Below are 22112 nucleotides of genomic sequence, written 5' to 3'. Positions count from 1 at the left end.
TAACAATGAAAAATCTTACTGATAAAGTACTAACAGGGCTCATAAAATTACAGCAAAAAATATGACTCTGCTTAACTATACAGTCTTATAAATGTTTAGAACTTAGCCAGCATGGAATTTCTGGGTTTTTGAGGTTCAAAGGGCACAACTAGGTCTGCAGCTATGTTAAACATCCAAGAGACACGTAGCATCCTGAATATTAATATATTCTTGCATTCATTAGTTAAGCCTTCATAACTAATATTATCATTTCATTTTAAGGTACCAAAAAGGGTTTTGTTTTGTGCTGCAAGTATTAGTATGATTTCCGTATTCACCACCTTAAACAGGATGTACTTTATAATGTAAAAAAAAGTATATTGTCCTCTATGGCAGTAGTTTCGAATCATTTCTATTTCCCTTAGGAAACATTTGATTAATTTTCACACCAGTTGTGGGACTCAAATAATTTAACAACCAGTTCTCTGCCCTAATGATTTCTTCCAACAACCAATTCACCAAACTGCTCAGAAACTTAACAACCAGTTCTCCCGAAGTGGTGCGAGCTGGCTGAATTCCACCACTGGTTCACACCCTGTACAAAAGTAATTGTGACTCATGACTCATCACAAAGGATCACAAGCCACTCTTCGTTGTAGTCCCTGAAATTCTACCCTGCACACCCAGATTGCTCTATGGATTCATATACATGGCCCTGAGAAGTGGTATGGAAGTCTGTCCCATGTAATATGCCCTATGTGCAACTTTTTCTGGTAAGGTTAATTGTTTGATCACTTATTTGTTGGGCTGTCTACATGATTGTATTTGTTTATAACATTGACTGATAATTGAATAATAATAATCCCAAAGTATCTGGAACATCACTTGAGCTCTATTAGCATTGACAAAATCAGCATCCGTCAATTGCAAAAGGCAACTTTACTTGGAACAGTTTACATCCTGAGATGATACCATTAACACAATTAAATAACAACATCTGTCTGTTCCAGGACCTTCAGAAGGACTTGGTCTATGGATAAAAATGCCAAATCCCATCTAAATCATAATGATATACTCTGAGATTCTAGGAATTACGATTATCTTAAACTTTCAGGTATCTCATATAATGCAGAAATAAGGGCTTTAAACATTGTATTTTTCTTCTGGTTTTTATTGTTTTTGTTCTAATAATTTTGTAATGAATTGTAGTTCACAAAATCTTCTGTCTTTTAATAAAATTTGTTAAGTCAGAAAGGGTGCTACTAATCTTAGTTTTTGGCTACCATAAAACTATTTTCCTATATTGTTTCTGAAATGTGAGGCCCAATAAATTAATTTTCTAAAGGATTTTCTGGATGGCTGCCCCACAGGGGGATGTGGGGAGCCCAGAAAACTATTTTATTTGGTTAATTACCAATTGATGGTTAAGTGGCAAGGGTAGTTCAGTGTGAGATATAAATTCTAGCTATCGCAGCAATAAAAAAATTAAATACTACATGTCCATAAATAAAAGTAAAAAGACCAGCTGCCATCTTTAGATTTCAGAAGACAAGACTTGTGCACAGAAGTATTAGCATTGTTCCTGGCCTTCCTAAGTCACAAAGAGTAAAAAATAAATAACTAAGCATTACATGGATTAATAAGCAAATTATTAATGGGATTTTCAAAAAGTTACAAAATTGTTTTTTTTTAAGTAAAGAATTTTAAGTGAAACATTAAATACATTTGTTGCACCCAATTTGTAAACAATGTGAAATGACAGCAACGCTCAAATGGTAAAAGACGGTCTCTATAAAATCCATCCAGCTGTGCAAGAGCCCCCTTGCGGTAGAATCATTCATTCATTTATTTATTTACTTACTTATTTATTTATTTATTTATGTGATTATTAGATAACTGGCATAAGTATAAACATGGTTATGAACACATGAAATGGGTACGAATAAGAAAAAAACCCAATAGGACAGGGACGGTAGGCATGATTGGTGTGCTTATGCACGCCCGCTACAGAACCTCTTAGGAAAGGGGTGACAATAGTAGACAGTTTAAGGTTAAAGTTTTTCGGGTTTGGAGAAAAAAAACCACAGAGCCAGGTAGAGTATTCCAGACATTGACCACTCTGTTGCTGAAGTCGTATTTCCTGCAATCAAGTTTGGTGCGATTAAGCTTGAGTTTGTATCTATTGTGTGGGAACTATGATTCTTTGTTCTTTGTGTACGTGCTAGGACAAGGGAGCCTTCTGGTGGTTGGCTGGAACACGGAGCAAGGAGCAAAGACAAATTGTTGCCATTTCTTAACCAGAACTGTAGCAAACTTAAACTCTGCAGCCTTGTATGCTTTATGCGAATGATCAGTGCATGTTGTGTGATGTAATACGTTTGTGATAGGACATTAACAAAATTGCTACGTTAACAAAGATTGCTTCTAATAAAAGAGGGTTTCGGAGTTCTCTCTGCACTCTCATCCCAAGACAACTTTGCGTAGTGTCTTCTTTTCATGAGAGACCACCACAACTGGTGACCCCGACGTGATACACTCAAAAGAGATACGTCTTTGGCACACCCATTCTCATCGTCTGGAATAGACTTGGTGCACCCCATCCGCTTGAATCGCTGGCGACAACGGATCCCTCGTGAGTATGGATGGTAGATTCTCTAAGGAGCAAGCAGCTCACATTCAGGAAATCAGAGAATTGACCAAACGAAATTTTTTTACCTTTAAAAAGGGGGGCTCCCTTCATGCCCCCCTCCCAAAAACCTCTATTGAGGAACTCCTAGAGTACATTTGGCAACACTGCCCTTCTTATCCGGCTAAAGGCAGTATCAAAACTACAGTATGGAAGGAGATTGGAAAATACCTTCATGCAAGTCCTAGGGCCCCTTCGTCTATATTAATTGCTTGGAGGGTGGTTTTTGAGTCTCCTCTCTAGAGCAACCCCTACTTGGCCCCCTTTCTGGACCCCCTCCCTATGTGAATCCTGCTGTACAACTCTTGCCCCCCGCTGTGGTGCCTGTGTCTCTTAAACCAACTGCCCCCTGGAGGCAAATGAGGTTGGTAAACCTCCCCCCTTCTCCTGACCCCCACTCACCCAATCCCTCTTCTTCTTCTCTTGCTCTCCCTTCTGTGCTTACCTACTGCAATTCTTGCTTGAAGTCTCTCTAAACTTCTCATCCTAGAATGGATACATCTGCCTCATACCCATCGTAAATCCATTAACTCCAAACCTTTGCTCTTCTCTATACTTATTCACAAAGGGCGTCAATGTTGTAAAGCCCTAATGGCTATTGAACCCTCTGTACTATATGTTCCCATGTCATTGTCCGATTGGGAGGTAATGCTATTGAATTCAGAGTCATTACAAATTGTAATGGGAGAATGGCCGGTGACTATTTCCTGCCATCTCCCTGCAGATGACCGGCTTAATTTACTTAAGCTGGTTCCTTTTAATTGGCAATTAATAGAATCCACAGCCCCCATTCCCTCTGCGATCACTATATATGCAGATGGAAGGAAGCAATATGGTGCCTGTGCCTGGTTTTCAGAAGGGCAATGGCGCACCAAAGTTACTCAGCCGCATCCGCTGCGACTATTCTATCCGTTTTCTCTCTTTCTCCCCTAACCCCTTGGGACAGTCATAATTATTTTCATCAAATAAAAGGGCTCTTATGAAGGAATTCCAAATCACCGCCCAAGAGGCTGCTGCAATTATTCAACAATGCCCTACTTGCAGCAAGCAAGCCCCTGCCCTGCCAATGGGAGTAAATCCCAGAGGCTTAAAAGCCTGCCAAATTTGGCAAATGGATGTAACCCAGTATGCGCCTTTTGCACCATGGAAATATATCCATGTTTCAGTGGACACATACTCAGGGTTCATCATGGCCTCCCCGCAAAGAGGAGAGACCACAAAACATGTCATTAACCACTGCATCCAGTCATTTGCGTGCCTGGGAAAGTCCTCAGAATTAAAAACTGATAATGGCCCCGCCTATACTAGTTCCAACTTTGCTACCTTTTGTAAACAATGGGGCATTTTGCACAAATTTGGCATTCCATACAATTCTCAAGGGCAGGCCATAGTAGAAAGAGCCAATCTGACCCTAAAGAATGCTCTTGACAAAGTTCAAAACTCGATGGGGAAACTCACCCCAGGGCTACCCACGCTGCAAAACAAGCTTAACTTGTGCTTATTTACACTGAATTTCCTGAATGAGTCTGGCACACCTGCTTCTTCTGCTGCCTCTCGACACTTTTGCTCTCCATCCAAGGATGCTCCTAGACCTCCAGTCTACTTTCGACAGTTGCCAGATCCCACATGGCACGGGCCAGCTGAACTTATAACCTGGGGATGAGGGTACGTGGCTGTTTCCTACAACAACGCCACCACCTGGGTCCCCGGACGACAAGTGAGGCCTTTTCTACCCAAACCAGCCTTGCCTACATCAGCATCATGAAGCTGCCCACTGCATTCATCATTTGCCTCCTGGGTTTCCACATTGTTCCTGCCGATACAACAGCCACCCCATCCTCCTGTGACGCCTGCATCAAAACTACTCGCAATCCACCCTGATCTATCCTACCTTGAAGCCTGAGTGCAACTTCACGATGGTCTCCCCTTGTCTGCATAACAGCACTCAATATGCGCGATGTTACACTGCCGAAGGCATTCAGTGCTATGAGCCCAAGGAAGTGGGACCCATTACAGCATCCCTATATGTCTATGCATACAAAGGTGGCTCCAGTTCTGTTCTTGCAGGAATGTTCTCTACCAGTCAAACAAAAACTGGGTACATAACCCATAATGTCACTCGGGGGGGGGGGTATACCAACACCTCAGTATGCTTTGATGCTTGCCTTGCCATCAGCAAAGGTCAAGGTCCTAACAACGCTGCAGGAGTTAGCTGCGGCTCACACAGCTGGCAGAGATCTTATCTACAGGAAAAGAAATATCTCTTTCAAAAGGTGTCCGGGACTAACGTGGGGGCCACCACTGTTTACAACTACTGGTACACCCCACCTATTGACTCTGCTCAAGTAAGAGGCCCTCAAAATATTAATATCACTGTTAAATCAAGCTCTACTTCATGTACCACTGACAAATGTAATCCCATTTGCTTGTACACTCACTTACCTGAATCTAAAGGGGTACAATATCGTTTTTTAGGTCTTGATTTTAGAGACATGTTTGGATCCTGGTTCCCAAAATTGCCTGGTTTGCAAGCTATTGTAGCGCTCATTGGTATGATTGCTGCGGGATGTGTTGTATTGCCTTGTGTATTACCCATCTTTGTACGCACTATTTCTAACAGTTTATCCCTCTTGGCTGAGAAAAAAGCCACTGCACAGGTAATGGCTCTCTGGAATCAACAAATAACTAACACATATGAACCACTGCCATCGGAAAATGAGATAGGAGAGCCAACCTGTGACGACCCAGACGAGGACAAGATGTTTGTGATGGTTGAAGAAGTCACGAACACCGTGGATAACATCAGCATGCACAGCACTCTTGCCTACGCACCTGACAAAGACTTTTATTGGGACTAAAACACTCCCTGTCTCTTAAAAAGGAAAAACAGGGGAGATGTGGGAACTATGATTCTTTGTTCTTTGTGTACGTGCTAGGACAAGGGAGCCTTCTGGTGGTTGGCTGGAACACGGAGCAAGGAGCAAAGACAAATTGTTGCCATTTCTTAACCAGAACTGTAGCAAACTTAAACTCTGCAGCCTTGTATGCTTTATGCGAATGATCAGTGCATGTTGTGTGATGTAATACGTTTGTGATAGGACATTAACAAAATTGCTACGTTAACAAAGATTGCTTCTAATAAAAGAGGGTTTCGGAGTTCTCTCTGCGCTCTCATCCCAAGACAACTTTGCGTAGTGTCTTCTTTTCATGAGAGACCACCACACTATTGTGTGCTCTTGTATTGTTGTGTTTGAAGCTGAAGTATTCGTTGACAGGTAGGACATTGCAATATATAATTTTATGTACTATACAGTACAATCAGTACAACCTTCCTGCCTTTAAACACAGAAGAATAAAGCAGAAGGACCTATTTAGCCAAGATAGTGATGATAGCTTGCCTTTCAAGCCCCTTTTCCCTCTTAAATCAAAAATAGTATCGTTGCTTTCCACTCCCCCGGAAATCCATGCTATGCACAGACGGATCTCATTCCGCGAAGCGTCATAATTGCAATGCCCAACAGAGGGCAGGTTCTACCCGGAAAGACAGTTTCCTTTACTGACCTGATCGTGGCTCCACCATCCTGCGCGACAATTCCCTGCTTCTCCTAGCTCACGTCGCAGTTTGCAGTTGGAGAAAAGCGGTGCTTCTTACGTTCTTTGTTTCCGTCGCCACGGCAACCGGGGGAACCACCGCCGTTTGTTTCTCTTTCTCTGAATTTACTTTCTGTGCCGCGGGAGGGCAGGTAGGATTCGCAGGTGCCCTTATTCTTAACAGTGCACAATCCACAGACTTCGGCCAGGCCTTCAATTTAATTGCTTTTCTATGCAAGAGGATTCTGTGCAAATTATTACCATTGCTTTCCTTCCCTTTGTTACTATATGTAACATGAATATTCCCTATCCATCTGTTTGCAGTCCTCTAAAACAGTGTTTTTCAGCCTCAGCAGCTCCAACTCCCAGGACTCTTCAGTCAATATGCAACCTGGGACTTGAAATTCTCATGACTTAAAAGTTGCTGGGATTGAGAAGCACTACTTTAAAAACCCTGAAAACCAAGGAAAGGGAGTCAGACATTTCTATCACCTTCTTCAGGATGCATTCGTCTTAGTAAAAAACAAGTGATCATTGCAAGGGAACATGGTGCAATACGTTTATGTCAGTAAAATGCACACTTGAAGAAAAATATTCTAGTTTAATAAAGAAGAAAGTTTTAACATTCAAGCAGAAAACATTCTAGAAAAGTTTGGTAGTTTTTATTCTTACAAAAAAATTGAAAGATTTTTAAACTTGTTTTAAAAGCCAAAGCAGCGTCTTTGTTACATTTTCTTGCCAATGTCAATGTAACCTGGCACACTACTACTACCACCACCACCAAATATTTTTTAAAGGAGAATTTTATTGCATTAATAAAAGTACCTCTGTGCTGAAAATTGCAATAATACTCAGTGTGATTAGATCACAGGAGCCACCACCAGGCTTCTCTATGCAAAGCCACCAAAAGTTGTGAAAGATAATGTCACATGGTAAAGCAAAGAATGAGAGGATAATACCTCCCTTCCTCCACCATTAATATTTCACAGGAAACCTTTCCCATTAATTGTCCCTGCCCCCAATTCACAGGGGAAATATCCAGGCTTGCGGTTTTAAGACAGAAAACTGGGTGGAGGAATGTTTTAAAACTTTACCACTCTATTATAAAAAATCACAACTCAGTTCTGAAGAGCAGGCTTTGACTTTTGGGTCATTCTGGCTGATGCTCTAAAAGTGACAGCTGATTGTGTGAAAATAGGCAAAGGAAGGAGCTTGATATCGCATTTGAATTGGCTGAGGCCTTGTAAACACATAGCCAGATTCATCTTTGCAGAGTTTTGACAGCAACTTTTCTGAGTGGACTATAAAGTTATTACGACAATAAAAACAAGACATAATGAAAAATAAAGACACTATTCCAATGTTATATGGGGTACTTAAAAACTTTTCAAAACTCTCTCAATTCTTCAAGGAATTTATATTAAGACTACTAGTATTATTAAATGACAAATAAATTATATAATACAATATGAAAATAAGAAATAAGATCCATATGAGCGATCTAAAATATATCAACCAGCTAAGCCTACAATCAAATCAAAATTCTTAATATTTTCTTAAAACTAAAATGTCACCATGAGCTTATAGCTTGCGGAACCAAGCTATATTTGTTACAAATGGAACAAAGTGGCATAATTGGCTATCTAATGGGTGTTTAAGGTGCTTACTGCTTAACAACCATTCATTTAGAATCATTTGAACAGTGGTATTTTTGCCTGGTTCTCCTGGAATTCCTACCATTTTAGCACCCCACACTCAGGCAGTCACCACTTGCAACCTTATTTGCTGATTTCCGACAAAGTCAATGGAGAACCTGCAGAAGGTTGCAAATAGCAACCATGTGATGTCCTTGCTTTAATGACCACAATGATTTCCTTAACCACAGCAACTGGAGTGCCAGAATTGCCCTTGTTAATCTGAAGGTTATATTTGTATAACCTTTGGTGACTACCCCAGTTTATCAATGTCAACCCAGAGCTGATTTTCATACTAGTTAACAGAAAAAGTAGCTATTAACATTGGTCCAGAGTTCAGGTAAGAGATGCTTGTTGACCTGATAGAACATTTAGCACGGGAGAATTAAGCCAGTATGCATAAAACTGGCATTGTAATAAAACATCCTCAACTGCCTCTTATTTCTCCTCTTCACTCTTGACCTAATCAACTCATTAATTTTCCATTTAAGAAAGGACTTAAGGTGTATTTTAAAGAAGCCTAAACTTGAGAGTATAGTAGTTGCTATCAAGAAATTCCCTAGAACAGGACATTATGGCAGCTAGGCATCTATGGAAGGCCCTTTTGAATTACAGATCAGCTGAACGCATCTGCATACAAAAGGATTGTAATAGTTTAGTGGGTAAATGTTGGGGGTGATGGAACTGTGGTGTAAAAAGAGCTACATCAATGTCATTTATATAGAAGTTAAACAATAAGGGGTCAAGGTTACAACACTGTTTGACCTCTTTGTGGACAAGAGTTGTTAAATTGCCATTACAATTGCTTCTAACCTGTGTTGTACCTGATGTAGCAAAATTATCAATTTGACAAGTGATGATCAATGGAAGCTCGCTGCAGGTAATTTCCTCATAGACTCTCTCAAGGACTTAAATAATGAAAGCAGTATTAGGCTAGAAATAATTTTCAGCTAAAGAGTGCAGAATTGCACATCGATCCATGGTGGAATCCAGGGTTAAAGCATATTGTTTGGGGTGTTAAGATATTCTCCAAATACATGCAGTCTATAAAAGTTTATGGTTAAAAATTGAGTATAAATTTATTAATTATTGGCATTAATTTAATTGAGCAATAATTAATTGGCTTTGCCTATTGCCTTACTTGTATAATAGATGATAGGATTTACTAATTATTTGGGGTGAAGAATTATTAATGGCAGTAAGTAGGAGGGCTATCACCAATAAGGATTTGTTTTCAACTACTCTGGCATAATCCTACTTTTACCTGGGGTGTACCATTTTTAAACTAAGAAAATCAGTTTTAGTGATCCGTTTGTGTAAAGGTGGGGACCAGTCTGGGTATGGATCAGATACGGTGAGCCAAGAGAATTACCACCAAAGGGTGCACAAAGTAAGTTACCAAAATATTTTATCTGGATTCTAAAGATAATTCATTAGCACCGGGGCCAGGTTTAACATGAAATAAGATGCTAGAACAATCATCCTTATTTATTATTGCCTGTTGGAACTCTTATCTCATTAAGAGTTTTTTTAAACCATTCCTTCAGTACCAGCAATGTTTCATAATAGGGAGAATCACTGCTGAACTGAGCACTTCTATAAGCTGGGTTAGTATAGCTAACAAAATTCTTAAAAACCAAGGTTTGGGCTGTTTATTTGAACAAAGGGTTGGAGTTTGATTAGGCAGTTCTGAGATAAATCTGTCACTTTTCTCTGAACAGTGACAAAAAATGTTAGAAGTATCATTGATTGTACAAATGATTTGTTTTAAATGGTTGACCTATGATTTAAGAAATTAGGTTGCAGCATTTTAGTAATGTTTCTTACTTTTCTTTCCAGGATTCCTTCCCACTTTTAAAACTTAAATAGCTGTTACTTGCACGAGTTACATTTATCAACATTTACTGTATTAAAAATTAATACAGTGCTACTCTTACTGCTTTTCATTTGATGGCATTTTAATAGTGTATTGTTTTTCAACATAAGCTGGCACATAATTTTGATTTTGCAGACTCCTGAAAGAATCACTTTGAGAAACACTGTACTATACTGTATTGGCTGGTATCTATCAGATGAGCAACAAAGCAGATGGGGCAAGATTGAGGGGCAGTTGTCCTCATTTTGTAGAGTCAAGAAAAAGGACTCTATTAATGATGTGTTTACTATCAAGGTGGAAGTTAATACTAAAATTGAACAGTAACAGACAGAATCTTCAGAAATCAGCATGTATTCTACAACAGAAGTTCCTCTGGAGTCCCAAAAGGTGAATTTACCCTATCACCTGAAGACCTTCAGGGCAAATTTTACCAAATGAAGCAAATTCCACTCTACTAATTCTCATATCAATTCTCACTCATTCTCCATATCAATGTTTTTTATCTTTAGATTTCCAATGAACCAACCCAATTAGGCAGAAGTCCAGGATATTAAAATGCTGGAGCACAGGCACATTATTAGCTACTATGCTACCATTAAAATCTACTAATACTGGCCTTGGAACTTGATCATTTGATTGAAAAGCCAGTTTTAAAGAAGGGCTCATTTCTCTTGATTTGAAAAAATACAACTTTAAGGGATTAAACAGTAAATAAATATTAGAGAAGAAATTGATAGAACGGAGATGCTAACGGAACACACACTAAAGCTGATGAAATGTGAGCATGCAATTTAGTGGAGATTAAGATGTTTTTATGGACTTTGGCCTTATCCAGGATGCTTTTTGCCCCTAACATTAAGATCTTCCAATGATGCCCCATTTACTTTTGTAATCAAGTCCATCATCTTTGCTGCCAATTATCCTCTTCTTTTTTCTTCAACATTTGCCAGCATTATAGACTTCTCAATGGTCCATCTTATGCTTAAAATATAATTTGAATTTGGTAACTTGTGCCTCAAGTGAGGGCTCTAGATTTTTTCTGTAATTCTGTATTGTTTTCTTGTCTAATCGTATTTCCAGAGGTCTCATCGAACATCAACGTCCAAAGTATCAATACTATATCCTAATTTTTTTAATTCCAGGATTGAATTCAGCAATACTGTTAATGAACAAAACTGAGCTAATACTAAGAAAACTGTAGAGTAGTTCTGCTTAATTATTCTTCCTTGGAGAGTCTCAAGGAAAGATCAGCAATAGGTATACTTCTGTATGTGTTTTCCATTAAATTTTTCTCAAGTAAGAAAATAATTTATATCCCCTACAGTTATTTTAACATGAAATATCTAATCCAAGGGTCTCCAAACTTAGCAAGTTCAAGACGTGGACTTCCAACTCCCAGAATTCCTGAGCTAACATGACTGGGTGTTGAAGTCCACAAGTCTTAAAGTTGTCAAGTCTGAAGATCCCTGATCTAGTCCCTAAAACACTCATAAGGTATAATCTTTTCTCTATGCCCTGTATATAAGAGAAAATCAGTATTTAGCCAGGCTAACAACTTTGGCCCCCTCTGAAGTCTACACAATAGTATCTTTTTTTAAAAAAAAGGAAAGCTGACACAGAAATATGCATTTAAATTGAAGGAGTGATCAAATATGAAACAACCTAGAAAAAGAAATGTTTCAGAGAAATACGTATTATATGTAGAAATGTTGGGCTCTCAGTGCGTACTGGCCTCCTTTTCTGCTAAAGCACTTCTAAACAAAACACAATTTCTTTCCATTTCAAAATCATTTTCATAGCAATTCTGTATCTGAGGTTTGATTGGCACCAGGATTTGAAGAGATGCTATTCATAGTTCCTGCTGCATGTCCTATTATGGCATTCCGTTCCATCTCATTATCACAGAATTTCTGACACCAGCTGCGTAATCAGTTCCCGGGTATCTTTCAAGCTGGAAGAGATCTCTAAGCCCTCCTTTGCCACATGTGTACCAATCAGAAATATCTTCCTTTCATCTCCAATTTCAGATAAAGCCAAAGCGTCATGAATGTCTGTAATACAATATGCGCCTGCAAGATCCTGTCCAACAAAAGAAAGAAATATGTTAATCTATTCAGTTTGTCTTTTTCAAAGCAGGGTTGCAATAATTTCCCCCACAGACCTGTCAAAACACCTAGTAAAACTGTGAAGAAACAATATTCCCAGGGGCAAAGAATTTATTATTTTATTATACCAGCTTTTCATGAAATGGGTCCTTCATACCAGATATAAGTAAATGAAATTAAAAGGGCCAAATTTACAACTGACATTTGGGCCACCACTCTTGCTATCATGTCCCAGAAGCAGCGTTTTTCTGTTGTTCAAGCACTGGGGGAGATCTGTAGGACAGTGGTGGATACATAAGAAATCCAACAAACCTGTAGGAAGTCTGCTCCAAATCTTAGCTATCATATCCGTTTCCTTTTTAGATACAGACACAATATGGAAACAGTTGTCTTCTTCCATTATTTCTTTTCAATCTATATTGCTGCAATTTCTTGAGTGTATCTCATTCAAGTTTTAACCAGATCTGACTGTTTAACTTTCCTGTATAAGATCAATGTTTCTTACATGGAATCTTTTCAGAATGGAATCTTCCCCATAGTTTTTTCTCCACTGTACTTGTAAGAGACAGTACATACTGAAATATTTCTCAGGGTGATATTTAAATTTATTAGTTTTATTCCTGAATGAATAAAAATCGGGAATACCTTTTCTCTTTCAGCCCTACAAAGGAAGTAATAGCAAACTAGTCCCAAAGATTTGCAAAGAAAACTGCAAGGATTAATTCAGGCAGTAACCAGTAATTAACCATGATTGAACATGAGTGTCCACACACATGCAAAAGATTAAAAACCCATTGTGTTTGTTAAGATTCTCTGAGATAGCGTTTTGATGGATATGAATTCAGCAGTCTCTTGCTGTATGAGGCTGGAAAAATTCGATTGCTCTAAAAGAGAAATTTAAATTCTGAATATCCTAACAGATTAAAATGCTGTAATATTACTTTGTCCTCTGTTGAACAGTATCAGATCATTTAATTATTCTTCCATCTGTTTTCTCTCTGAAATCCGGAGCAATGGATCCCATCTTCAAAGGGCTTGTGCTTAATACAATCCCTTTCTTTATGCACAATGGAATCCTTGACAACTTAGCTTATACCTGTATCTTAACTGGTCCTATACAGATTTTGGTGTCAGAAAAGACAAAATCAATTCGCAATTGTGGTAAAGAAAGGTTATCTGCCTGGATTTGTTTTTTTTCAGTTTCAAGTTCTAAGTTCACAGTTCTTACCTATATGACAAAATAGTACTTTATTGCTGCCCCCCCGCCTCCCTGAGGCTGAGAAACTAAGCCCCAAATGAGTGTCAATCAAAATTATTACAGATTAATCTTCTAAGGATGGCATAACAGTTTTTGTATATGATGTGTAACTTGCTTCGAGGTTCCTTGTTTTTCTTATTAGTTTGATAACATAAATAAATTGACTAGATGGGATTTGCTTTTTGCATACTGCTATTATACCGTATTTCCCCATGTATAAGCACCCCCTTTGTATAAGCCACCCCCCCAATTTTTGGACTGTGAAGTTTTGAAAAAAATATTTTATTAGAGAAACAAGTTATGAAGAAAGAAAATTTACAAAGAAACAAAATTCGACGTCTAGATCTACAACTTCGGTCATGACGCCGAAAGCGGTGCGGGCGACGCTAGCAATCTACGCATCGGAACGAGAGTAGGAACGAAGCATTCAGGCCGATGCCTAGCGTATGCATTTCTATCGCGTACTCGCACTCGTAATCGTATCCTCACGTACAATTTTTACAAAAAAGTATAGCATACTGCTGGAAAACCAGTTTATTCCTACTTTATTATTTTATGCATTTTTCACGTATAAAAAGTGTACCTGCTTTGTATATGCCACCCCCCTACTTTTTGGGCTTGAAAATTTTGGAAAAAAGGGGTGGCTTATAGATGGGGAAATACGGTAATTTTACCAATTAGCAGCTATCTTGAAAGAGAAAATAAATAAATAGATCCCACCAGAATAATACAGATTATGAAGAGATGGATGGATCCTTTCCTATCTGCAGCAATAATACCACAGATCGACAGTTGGTGATTTCTGCTCAGCATTTGTATTGTGAGACCTCACCAGTTTCTATTCTTTCTCTGCTGCTCTTTACTGCTATAGGAAGCCGGGATGATAAATCAGATATTTATCTGTCAATTTCCCCCCCTCCGCCCTTCATCAGTTTTCAGATAACATTGAACCCTTACTTCTCTTGCAGGAGGCTCTATTGGTATTTGAGATTGAAAACTGTTATTGGCTAGTCTTTGACTTCTGACCACATTTGGGACCTCTTGCTCAGTGTGAACCACACCTGCTTTTACAATCTTTTTTTGCCGTGGCCATTGAGTGGATCACTGAGTTCATTAAGAGAAGCAAATTGACTTCCCCCACTGATTTATCAGAAGCCATCAGAAAATTTAAAATGGTGACATGACCCTGGGATGCTGCAACCATCATAAATCCATGTCACTTGCCAAGGGCCCAAATTTTGATCATGTGACCACAAGAGACACTGTATGACTGTTGTAAGGGTGAGCATAACTCAGTGCCGAAATAATTCTGGTTGCTAAACAAATGGTTGTAAGTTGAGAACTACCTGTATGCAACGACTAACAAAGGTAGAATCCAACTAACTTAGAAGGTAAACTGCATAATAAAAAAAGATACATTTTATATTTGCTGATTCCACCAGGGGACAACGAGGAAGTTTTAAAATGGAAGCTGGAAACTTTTGAAGAACAAACATAACCTAACATGCTACTGTTAGCTGGCTTTGGCAAATATCTTAGTAAATGCTCTCACATCGTGACATCTGTCTCAACAATTGTCTCTTTAACTTAAAGATAAAGTCCAATGATTATTCAGATTTAAATAATCCCGACTACGGTAATGATACAAGAGAATAGCACTCAGTATTTAGGTTTTATAGATAGAAATCACATATGATTTGCCATGTGTAAGTACAGGAAGCTTGTAAAATATGGGTCGGGAAGCTTGTCAGGGATTTGAAGCCACTGTACTGTACTATAATATTACTATGTTCCTATATGGAGACCCAGTTTGGTGTAGTGGATAAGGCACCAGGCTAGAAACTGTTACAGTATTAAGGTTTTACACACACATACACCACAAAGCTACCATTTCTGCTGTGGGTTCTGCAGCTTATATTTACCTGCTTATTGGCTAGAATCATTACTGGCAATGTAGAATTATTCTGGACCAACTGATGAAGAAGTGTTTTTGCAACTGGGAAACGTTCGTGATCTGCTGAGTCTACAACATAGATCAGTAGCAGGACTCTCGGCATATACATCTTCCAATACTCTCTTAAAGACTCACTGCCCCCAACTGTAAATCAGTAATATAGGAAAACAATCAGCAATTATCAGTTAAAACTCCCATCAGCATAGTAAAACTTTCAATAGGAGGCAGCTGCATTTCAAACCCATTTCATGGAAATGCTGAAGTACATGATAGAAAATTATCGTGCATAATTCAAAATATAGCAGAAAAACACTTAAGTTGAAAGCACATACATTCAATTGGAATTAAGATATAGAATAAAAAATGACAATATGAGGTCTATTTAATGACCAACAGATGGGATGGATCTTATGACACAGCAGTTTTTAAATTGAATATATGTGTGTGTGTATAAAAATAAGACCTTGTAGTTTGACCCAAATCATATTCTTCCAAACCTTTTCCCTCATTCTATAGGTTAACTTTTTAAAAGTGAAAAGCTAAGTGTAGGAATCAAGACCCAACAGGATATAATCTAATGAGTTTTATAATATCTATCTTTATTAGAATGCCTTTACTGTAACAATTATACAAGGATAACATAATTATTATAACACATTTTAAAGTATTCCTAATATTTAATCTCAATGAGGAAAATAGATAAAATTTTACTAATTATACTGTATTGGTTAATATAAACCAGTAATATTGGAAACAAAACTTTAACACACCAGTATTTTATCAGGGAAATGGGAGCGGGAGATTTTTACAGCACTGTTTTGTTGAGAAGGCATATAAATAGATGATTTTTTAAAAATGTTTCCTTATAAGATAGATATGCTTACTTTCCAAGAATTCCATCTTCGTTTCTTCTGTGTTTACACACACTGCATTGAAACCTTTGGTGGGAACTGTGTTGCGCTTTACGTGGTTAGTTGCTAGTGAATAGAGAACACTGGTTTTTCCAGCCCCATCTAAGCCTAGAACCAAGATTTGCTTGTTAGATGGTTTATCCTACAAAATAGAAGATGAAAGAATTATCAGAAAAGACAGATACAATAAAAGTAAAGCTTGTATGATTGTTTTAAATTTAGCAGACATTTGAACAAATAAAATAATGGAGTTATGAGTGAAATCAGTGATAGGATTCAACATTTTTTACTACCGGTTCTGTGGGCATGGTATGCATGGCAGGGGAAGGATACTGTAAAATCTCCATTCTCGCCCCACTCCAGGGGAAGAATACTGCAAAATCCCCTTCCCTCCCCATCCCACTAACCTGCTTTCCAGTTCCGTTCTCCTGTGCAGGGCAACAAAAGAAAACCCATCCGATCAGCTGGAACTCAGGAGGCAGAGAATAGATGGGTATGGGGCCAGTCAGAGGTAGAATTCTGAACTATTCAAAATTTCTGCTAACAGTTCTCCGAACTACTCAAAATTTCCGCTACCGGTTCTCCAGAACTGGGTGGAACCTGCTGAATACCACCTCTGAGTGAAACCAATATGGTCAACTTTACTTACTAATAAATGACCATACACATTATGCCAACCAGACATAAATTGGGTTAGATTTCTAGGTCAGCATAGTTACATTATTCAATGTTAAGTACTGTACCTATCAAATGGTTTAATTAGATTTATTTTGGCTAATTCAGCATAAAATTGTTACAAGTGACAAAAGGTGCTTAGAAACTGAAATGGCTAATTTTCCAAATGTTGTTATAGCAATTGTTGAATGCTAGTTCACTGTTTCTTATCTTAATTGAATTAGCTGAGTGGGTTGACAGATATTTAAGAGTTCTCAGCAGACAAGTAAAAGCAGAAAAGTTATCCTAGAAATCTGTCCATTAGAAAACTAAAGAAAGGGATTAAAATTGCAGACAAGCCTATAAGCAGCTATCCAAAATATGCATATTATTATGAAAATTATACTTATATTATCATTTATAGCTGGGATAGGTATCTGGTGATCTTCTACTGGTTACTAAACTGGCAGCCAATATAGCCAAGTCTTCTTGAAGTTGGGCTGCCTTAACAAATCAAACGTATCGTACCTCCAGTCTCCGTAGCAGAGGTCTCCAAACTTGGCAACTTTAAGACTTGTGGACTTCAACTCCCAGAATTCTCCAGCCAGCAAAATAGCTGGCTGGAGAATTCTGGGAGTTGAAGTCCACAAGTCTTAAAGTTGCCAAGTTTGGAGACCCCTGCTCTATAGTAAAGCCAGATTCAAAATAGTAGTAGAGATAGGAATGATGGCAAGCCAAGTTACCTAGAGTTTTGTGAACAAAACTGGGCTGGTTTACATGCAAATACAAAATTATTTGTCAATTATTACAGAACATGTGATAAAACCACAAAGAAGAAAAAGTAAAACCATTCTTTAAACAACTGAACGATGCTAGGTGGAAAAGTCCTGTTGATTTGGTCTAGGACACGGGTCAAATTCACTGTGTCACGTTGCCATCATGTGACATATCTATCCTGGTCTAGGACTATTAAAAATCTCAATCTAGCTTCTACTGTATCTATTTCTGAGCTACAGCTGAGAATTGGTTAATTTTTAGTTAGAAAGGAGGCACTGATAGTCTTGAATTGATAACAAAGCATTCAGCACTTGTCATGTTATTAAAATTATTAAATTAACAAATTTCTTGTTCAAAAGAATGGGGGATTCAATTTATAATTCCTTTTTAGGAAGATTTAGTTTAATTATTTAAATAACAATTTACTACCCTGTTTCTCCAACAATACGGCCTCCCCCAATAGGAAATCTCAGCATGTTTTATAGGCATGAAATGAAATTAAGCCCCTCCCCCAAATTAAGGCCTATATTAAAATATGCGAAATGGGGGGGAATGGTGGGAGGGCTTGCCGTTAGGAAATACTTTTGTTGCACACCCGGATATGATGCTGCCTGCGTTGACCCCAATACAAAGTGCCCCACCAACGCCAAGGTCAACATCCAAGCCATCACTGCCCGCCCGCCCAAAGATGCAAGGGGGGGGGGGATTAAGTCACCCCCGAAAAGATGGCCTAGCCATTTTTTTTCGGGGCTCAAAAAAAAATAAGACCTGGCTTTATTATATGAGAAACACGGTAGTCTAGAAAATTATGTCATTAATTCTAGCAAAAGTATACTCTTGTTGATGGTTGTATCTCAATATATACACAATATTTTATGAAAGATGTAAATTCATTTAGCAATAGCACTTATATATTGCTTCCCGGTGCTTTACAACCCTCTCTAAGCGGTTTACAGAGCCAGCATATTGCCCCCGACAATCTCGATCCTCATTTTACCAACCTCAGAAAGATGGTAGGCTGAATCAACCTTGAGTCTGGTAAGAATCGAACAGCCAGAAGCTGGTGATCAGCAGAAGTAGCCTGCAGTACAGAGCCACCATGGCTCTTTAGGCAGAATTCATTTAATGAATTTTCATTTTAAAAATAAATAATCTGACAGCTAGTTTGATCTTGTGGTTAAAGCATCAGATTTGAAACAGGGAGATTGTGAGTTCTAGTCCTGCCTTAGGTACAAAAGCCAGCTGGGTGATTTTGAGCCACTCACTATCTCTCTCAGCCCAGTTCACCTCACAGGGTTGTTGATGTTATGGGGAAAACAGGATGTAAAAGTATTAGATATGTTAGCTACTTTGAGTTATTTATAAAAATAATAAAGATGGGAAATAAATAAAAACTAGAATAGTTCAGAACTGAACTAATTCCAGTTCAATTGCAGTAGTTCTTGCAGATGTTTGGGGATATTTTTTGCTATTATATGCTTAAAATCCCCCATTAATTACCAGCTTTTAAATTATGCTTATAGTCTTGTTTTTCTATTTTTGACAGGATAACTATGTACTTTTCCTACCCAAAGGATCAACTAAGATTCCTTAGAAGTTAACAATTGTTTTATTATTTTTATCCTGCCTTTATTAACACAAGCACATAAATCAGATTAAATAGCATAAAATTATTTAGAAAGCATAGCAGTTTGAAAGCATGCAAATACAAGTGGATAAACAGGTACCACATCAGTGGGAAAGTAACAATGCCCCATGACATCATGCTGGCCAATGACCACAGAAATGTCTTTGGACAATGCTGACTCAATGATCTTGAAACAGAGATGGGCATTGCCCTGAAAGTTGGCAACGATTAGTGCAGTGAAGGCTAACCTTTTCATCGTGTGCTGAAAGTGTGTGCATGTGTGACTGCACCCATAATGCAATGCACGCGCAACCCCCCGCCCCTGCGCATGCACATGTAACCCCACACACGCACCGTGCGCCTCTGCATATGCATGCGCAACCCCGCCCCTGCCCCCACGCATGCACATCATATACCCAACAATCAGCTGGCTGGCAGGAAGTACACGCGCATGTGCAGTGGACCTGATCTGGGGCGGCGGCTTGTATGCCAGCAGAGATGGCTCTGCATGCCACTTCTGGCACGCGTGCCATAGGTTCGCCATCACGGGACTAGTGGAATAAAATCCGCATGAGCTCCTTTTTAGCTTTTATTATAACAATAAGGGACTTGATCTCATTAGTCTGTCTGCTAGAACAATACAATTTTACTCATATAACTTTGAATTAAGAGACTCAAAAAATTGAAAAGTCACTCTGACTTTAAATGGACAAAAGTGCTAGGGTTGTTAAAAATACTTTAAACTAGTACTGGAGTATTGTTCATATGCTTTTTAATTGCACAATATGTGTGATAAATGATATAGCTACTAAGCTTAATCTTCTGGAGTTTTATTTCATTAGGACAGATCTTGAATATTTCTAAGAACATTAATTACTAAGTAAGTGAAGAAAAATATATGGGTACACAACAGCAATGAAACAAACAATTCCAAATGGCTCACTACCAAGGTGGTCTGGCATTCAAATTGCTAAAATACCAAAGGAGGGCTAGTCCTCTGGAAGATTTCTATTCTTATCTCTTTCTACTCTGCATTAATAGGATTCTACCTGACTTATTTTATCTAAGCCTTTGATGATCTCAAAGAGATAAATACATCTGTAAAGTTAAGATCTATGCCTACCTTCAGATAATTTAAAAAGTACCAGGAGCTTACAAATTCTGGAGTTACAGTCTTGGCCACTTTTCTATTATTGTTGGATTCTGTTTGCAAATTGTTTGGGGTTTACCCAGACATTGGAAACAACAAAAATCTTCCACCAAGCATGGTCATATCACTTTGTTTTTCGGTGATACTCTTGTTTGCAGGCTTGATTACAACTGACTGTATTTGAAGAATTATTTTCCTGAATAAGGAGCTATTTAAAAGTTATATATCAACTAGTAGTTTTTCTACTCTAAATAAGTAACTTTTTTTTTATAATCCCCCAATATTATCTATCTTAAAATCCTTACAAATTATACCTTACAAAATTATGCTTTACACAAACTTCTATGGATTATTTGCTTCAAAGTGACTGTTGGAACCAAAATCAAAGGGGCAGATTTTAAGTGGGTGGGATAAAGCAAGATTTGTTTCCATTCTTCTTCTTTTATAACCTCCCATCAGCAGTGTGGTCTGATCCCACCTGTGCTTACTCGGGAGCAAATGTTTTGACTTCCTGGATGCCGACTCCCAAATTTCAACCCAGCACGTAATTTTAAACCATCTGCTACTACTACTACTATAAACACACACACACACACTTTTGTAAGGTTTTCCAGAAAGCTGATGTTGAACTAGTTTTGTTTCCGCGCACCAATCGTGCCTACCGTCCCTGTCCTATTGTTTTTTATTTTTCTTATAAGTATCTATCTCGTGTATTCAAAATTAATATTTATTCTTATACCTGTATCTTGTAAGCTATTGACAAATCAAATAAATACTAAAAAAATACTAAATGCTTTCCTCTTTCCGCCCAGAATACTATATTGAGATTAGGAAACAATATCCCAGAAACACGGTTCCCACCAGAACCATTCTTCCTTAACTCCATTTGTGGAGAAAAAGAGAGCAGCAACAAACACTTTGCAGTGTTTTACCCGTTTGACTTCTCCTGAAAAAGAACCGCGCCTAAATGCACGGGGCTCTACTTGCAGCCTTGGAAGTTAATTCCCACGCGTTCACTACCTGTGCCGCCGGCGGGCCTGCGTCTCCTTCTTGCACCCCGAGCCGCAGCCGAGACTGCTGCTCTTCGCGCCCCGGAGGCTCTTGGGAGGATTGGTAATTGCGCCAAACAGCATAGGCCACCCCACCGGTGACGGCAACCGCAGTGCCCACGAAGGCGAATTGCCTCAGGCTGCCCGCCATGACCCCTCCCCCGCCCCGAAGAAAAGAGCTCGGACGGGACGGGGCGCAACAAGATCGGCGACGTTTCCTTCGCTCCCTCACCCCGCTGCCGAGGCGGACGCCGATTCCAAGGCCCGCCCCTTCTCGTTGGGGCTCCGCGCCTGCTGCGTCCGCAACAGCCTGTGCCGGAAGGAAAGTGCCTGCGGTTCCTTTCAAGCGGACGAGTTACTTAGTATTGTGTCAACGGGCGTGTTGGAATTGGCGCCTAGAGCGCTAGCTCTCTGCTCATTTACGGAGCAGTTATTTTCGCAGAAGCAAGCGAGGGGGATTGGTGATACAAGCTCTCTGATGCTCTGGGCAGCCAAGGAGAAGATTACTTGGGCAAGACATGGCGTTTGGCTTCCAGTCTGTCCACTAATATGTAGCTTCCTTTTTTCCTCCCTCTTGGGCAAGGAAAGGCTTTACGACTTCATTTATGAGCTCCAACAATGCTGTCGTCCGAGCCCGAATATAGGCTCTTTTCTGAATACATTCAGTGTATATTTTATACCCACCAAGAAGAAGCCATTAACTAATTAGACTTTTAAAAAGTTTAAGTACTTCTGGAACATTCGTCTTTTTTTATTTATGACATAGCAATTGCAAGATGCATTGGTGTTTTAAAAACCTAT

General features: G+C 38.9%; 2 protein-coding genes across 3 annotated transcripts in view; both read right to left on the bottom strand.

Annotated features, from left to right (window-relative positions):
• SPMAP2L (sperm microtubule associated protein 2 like) overlaps positions 1-6351 on the bottom strand; it is a 39655-nt gene extending 33304 nt beyond the window's left edge. The window contains exon 1 of one of the 2 annotated variants that reach the window (XM_087926288.1): positions 6227-6351. In XM_087926288.1, coding sequence (XP_087782414.1) covers positions 6227-6245 — 19 coding nt within the window. In that variant the 5' untranslated portion in view covers positions 6246-6351. The remainder of the gene's footprint in view (positions 1-6226) is intronic. The other variant, XM_087926289.1, reaches the window with a different exon arrangement.
• A 486-nt stretch (positions 6352-6837) lies between these two features.
• Positions 6838-21598, bottom strand: ARL9 (ARF like GTPase 9). The gene is made up of 4 exons (XM_026712729.2): positions 21283-21598; positions 16028-16196; positions 15112-15287; positions 6838-11905 (listed from the first exon to the last, which is right to left on the bottom strand). The coding sequence occupies exons 1-4, from the start codon at positions 21460-21462 to the stop codon at positions 11726-11728; spliced, it is 705 nt and encodes a 234-aa protein (XP_026568514.2). The 5' UTR covers positions 21463-21598; the 3' UTR covers positions 6838-11725.
• Positions 21599-22112: the final 514 nt, after the last annotated feature.

The sequence above is a fragment of the Pseudonaja textilis genome, chromosome 2, assembly GCF_049901715.1.
Source record: "Pseudonaja textilis isolate UNSWEBS1 chromosome 2, rPseTex1.2, whole genome shotgun sequence".
In the NCBI taxonomy this organism is placed as follows: domain Eukaryota; kingdom Metazoa; phylum Chordata; class Lepidosauria; order Squamata; family Elapidae; genus Pseudonaja; species Pseudonaja textilis.
Note: the sequence above shows the minus strand (reverse complement) of the source record. Positions and strands in the feature narration are given on the sequence as shown.

Coding starts and splice junctions, on each gene's coding strand:
- ARL9 (XM_026712729.2), bottom strand. CDS start 21,462: ATGGCGGGCAGCCTGAGGCAATTCGCCTTCGTGGGCACTGCGGTTGCC. Junction 15,288..16,027: donor GAAGATGGAATTCTTGGAAA/GTAAGCATATCT, acceptor ACTGATTTACAG/TTGGGGGCAGTGAGTCTTTA. Junction 11,906..15,111: donor TGATTCTAGCCAATAAGCAG/GTAAATATAAGC, acceptor TTTGTTGGACAG/GATCTTGCAGGCGCATATTG.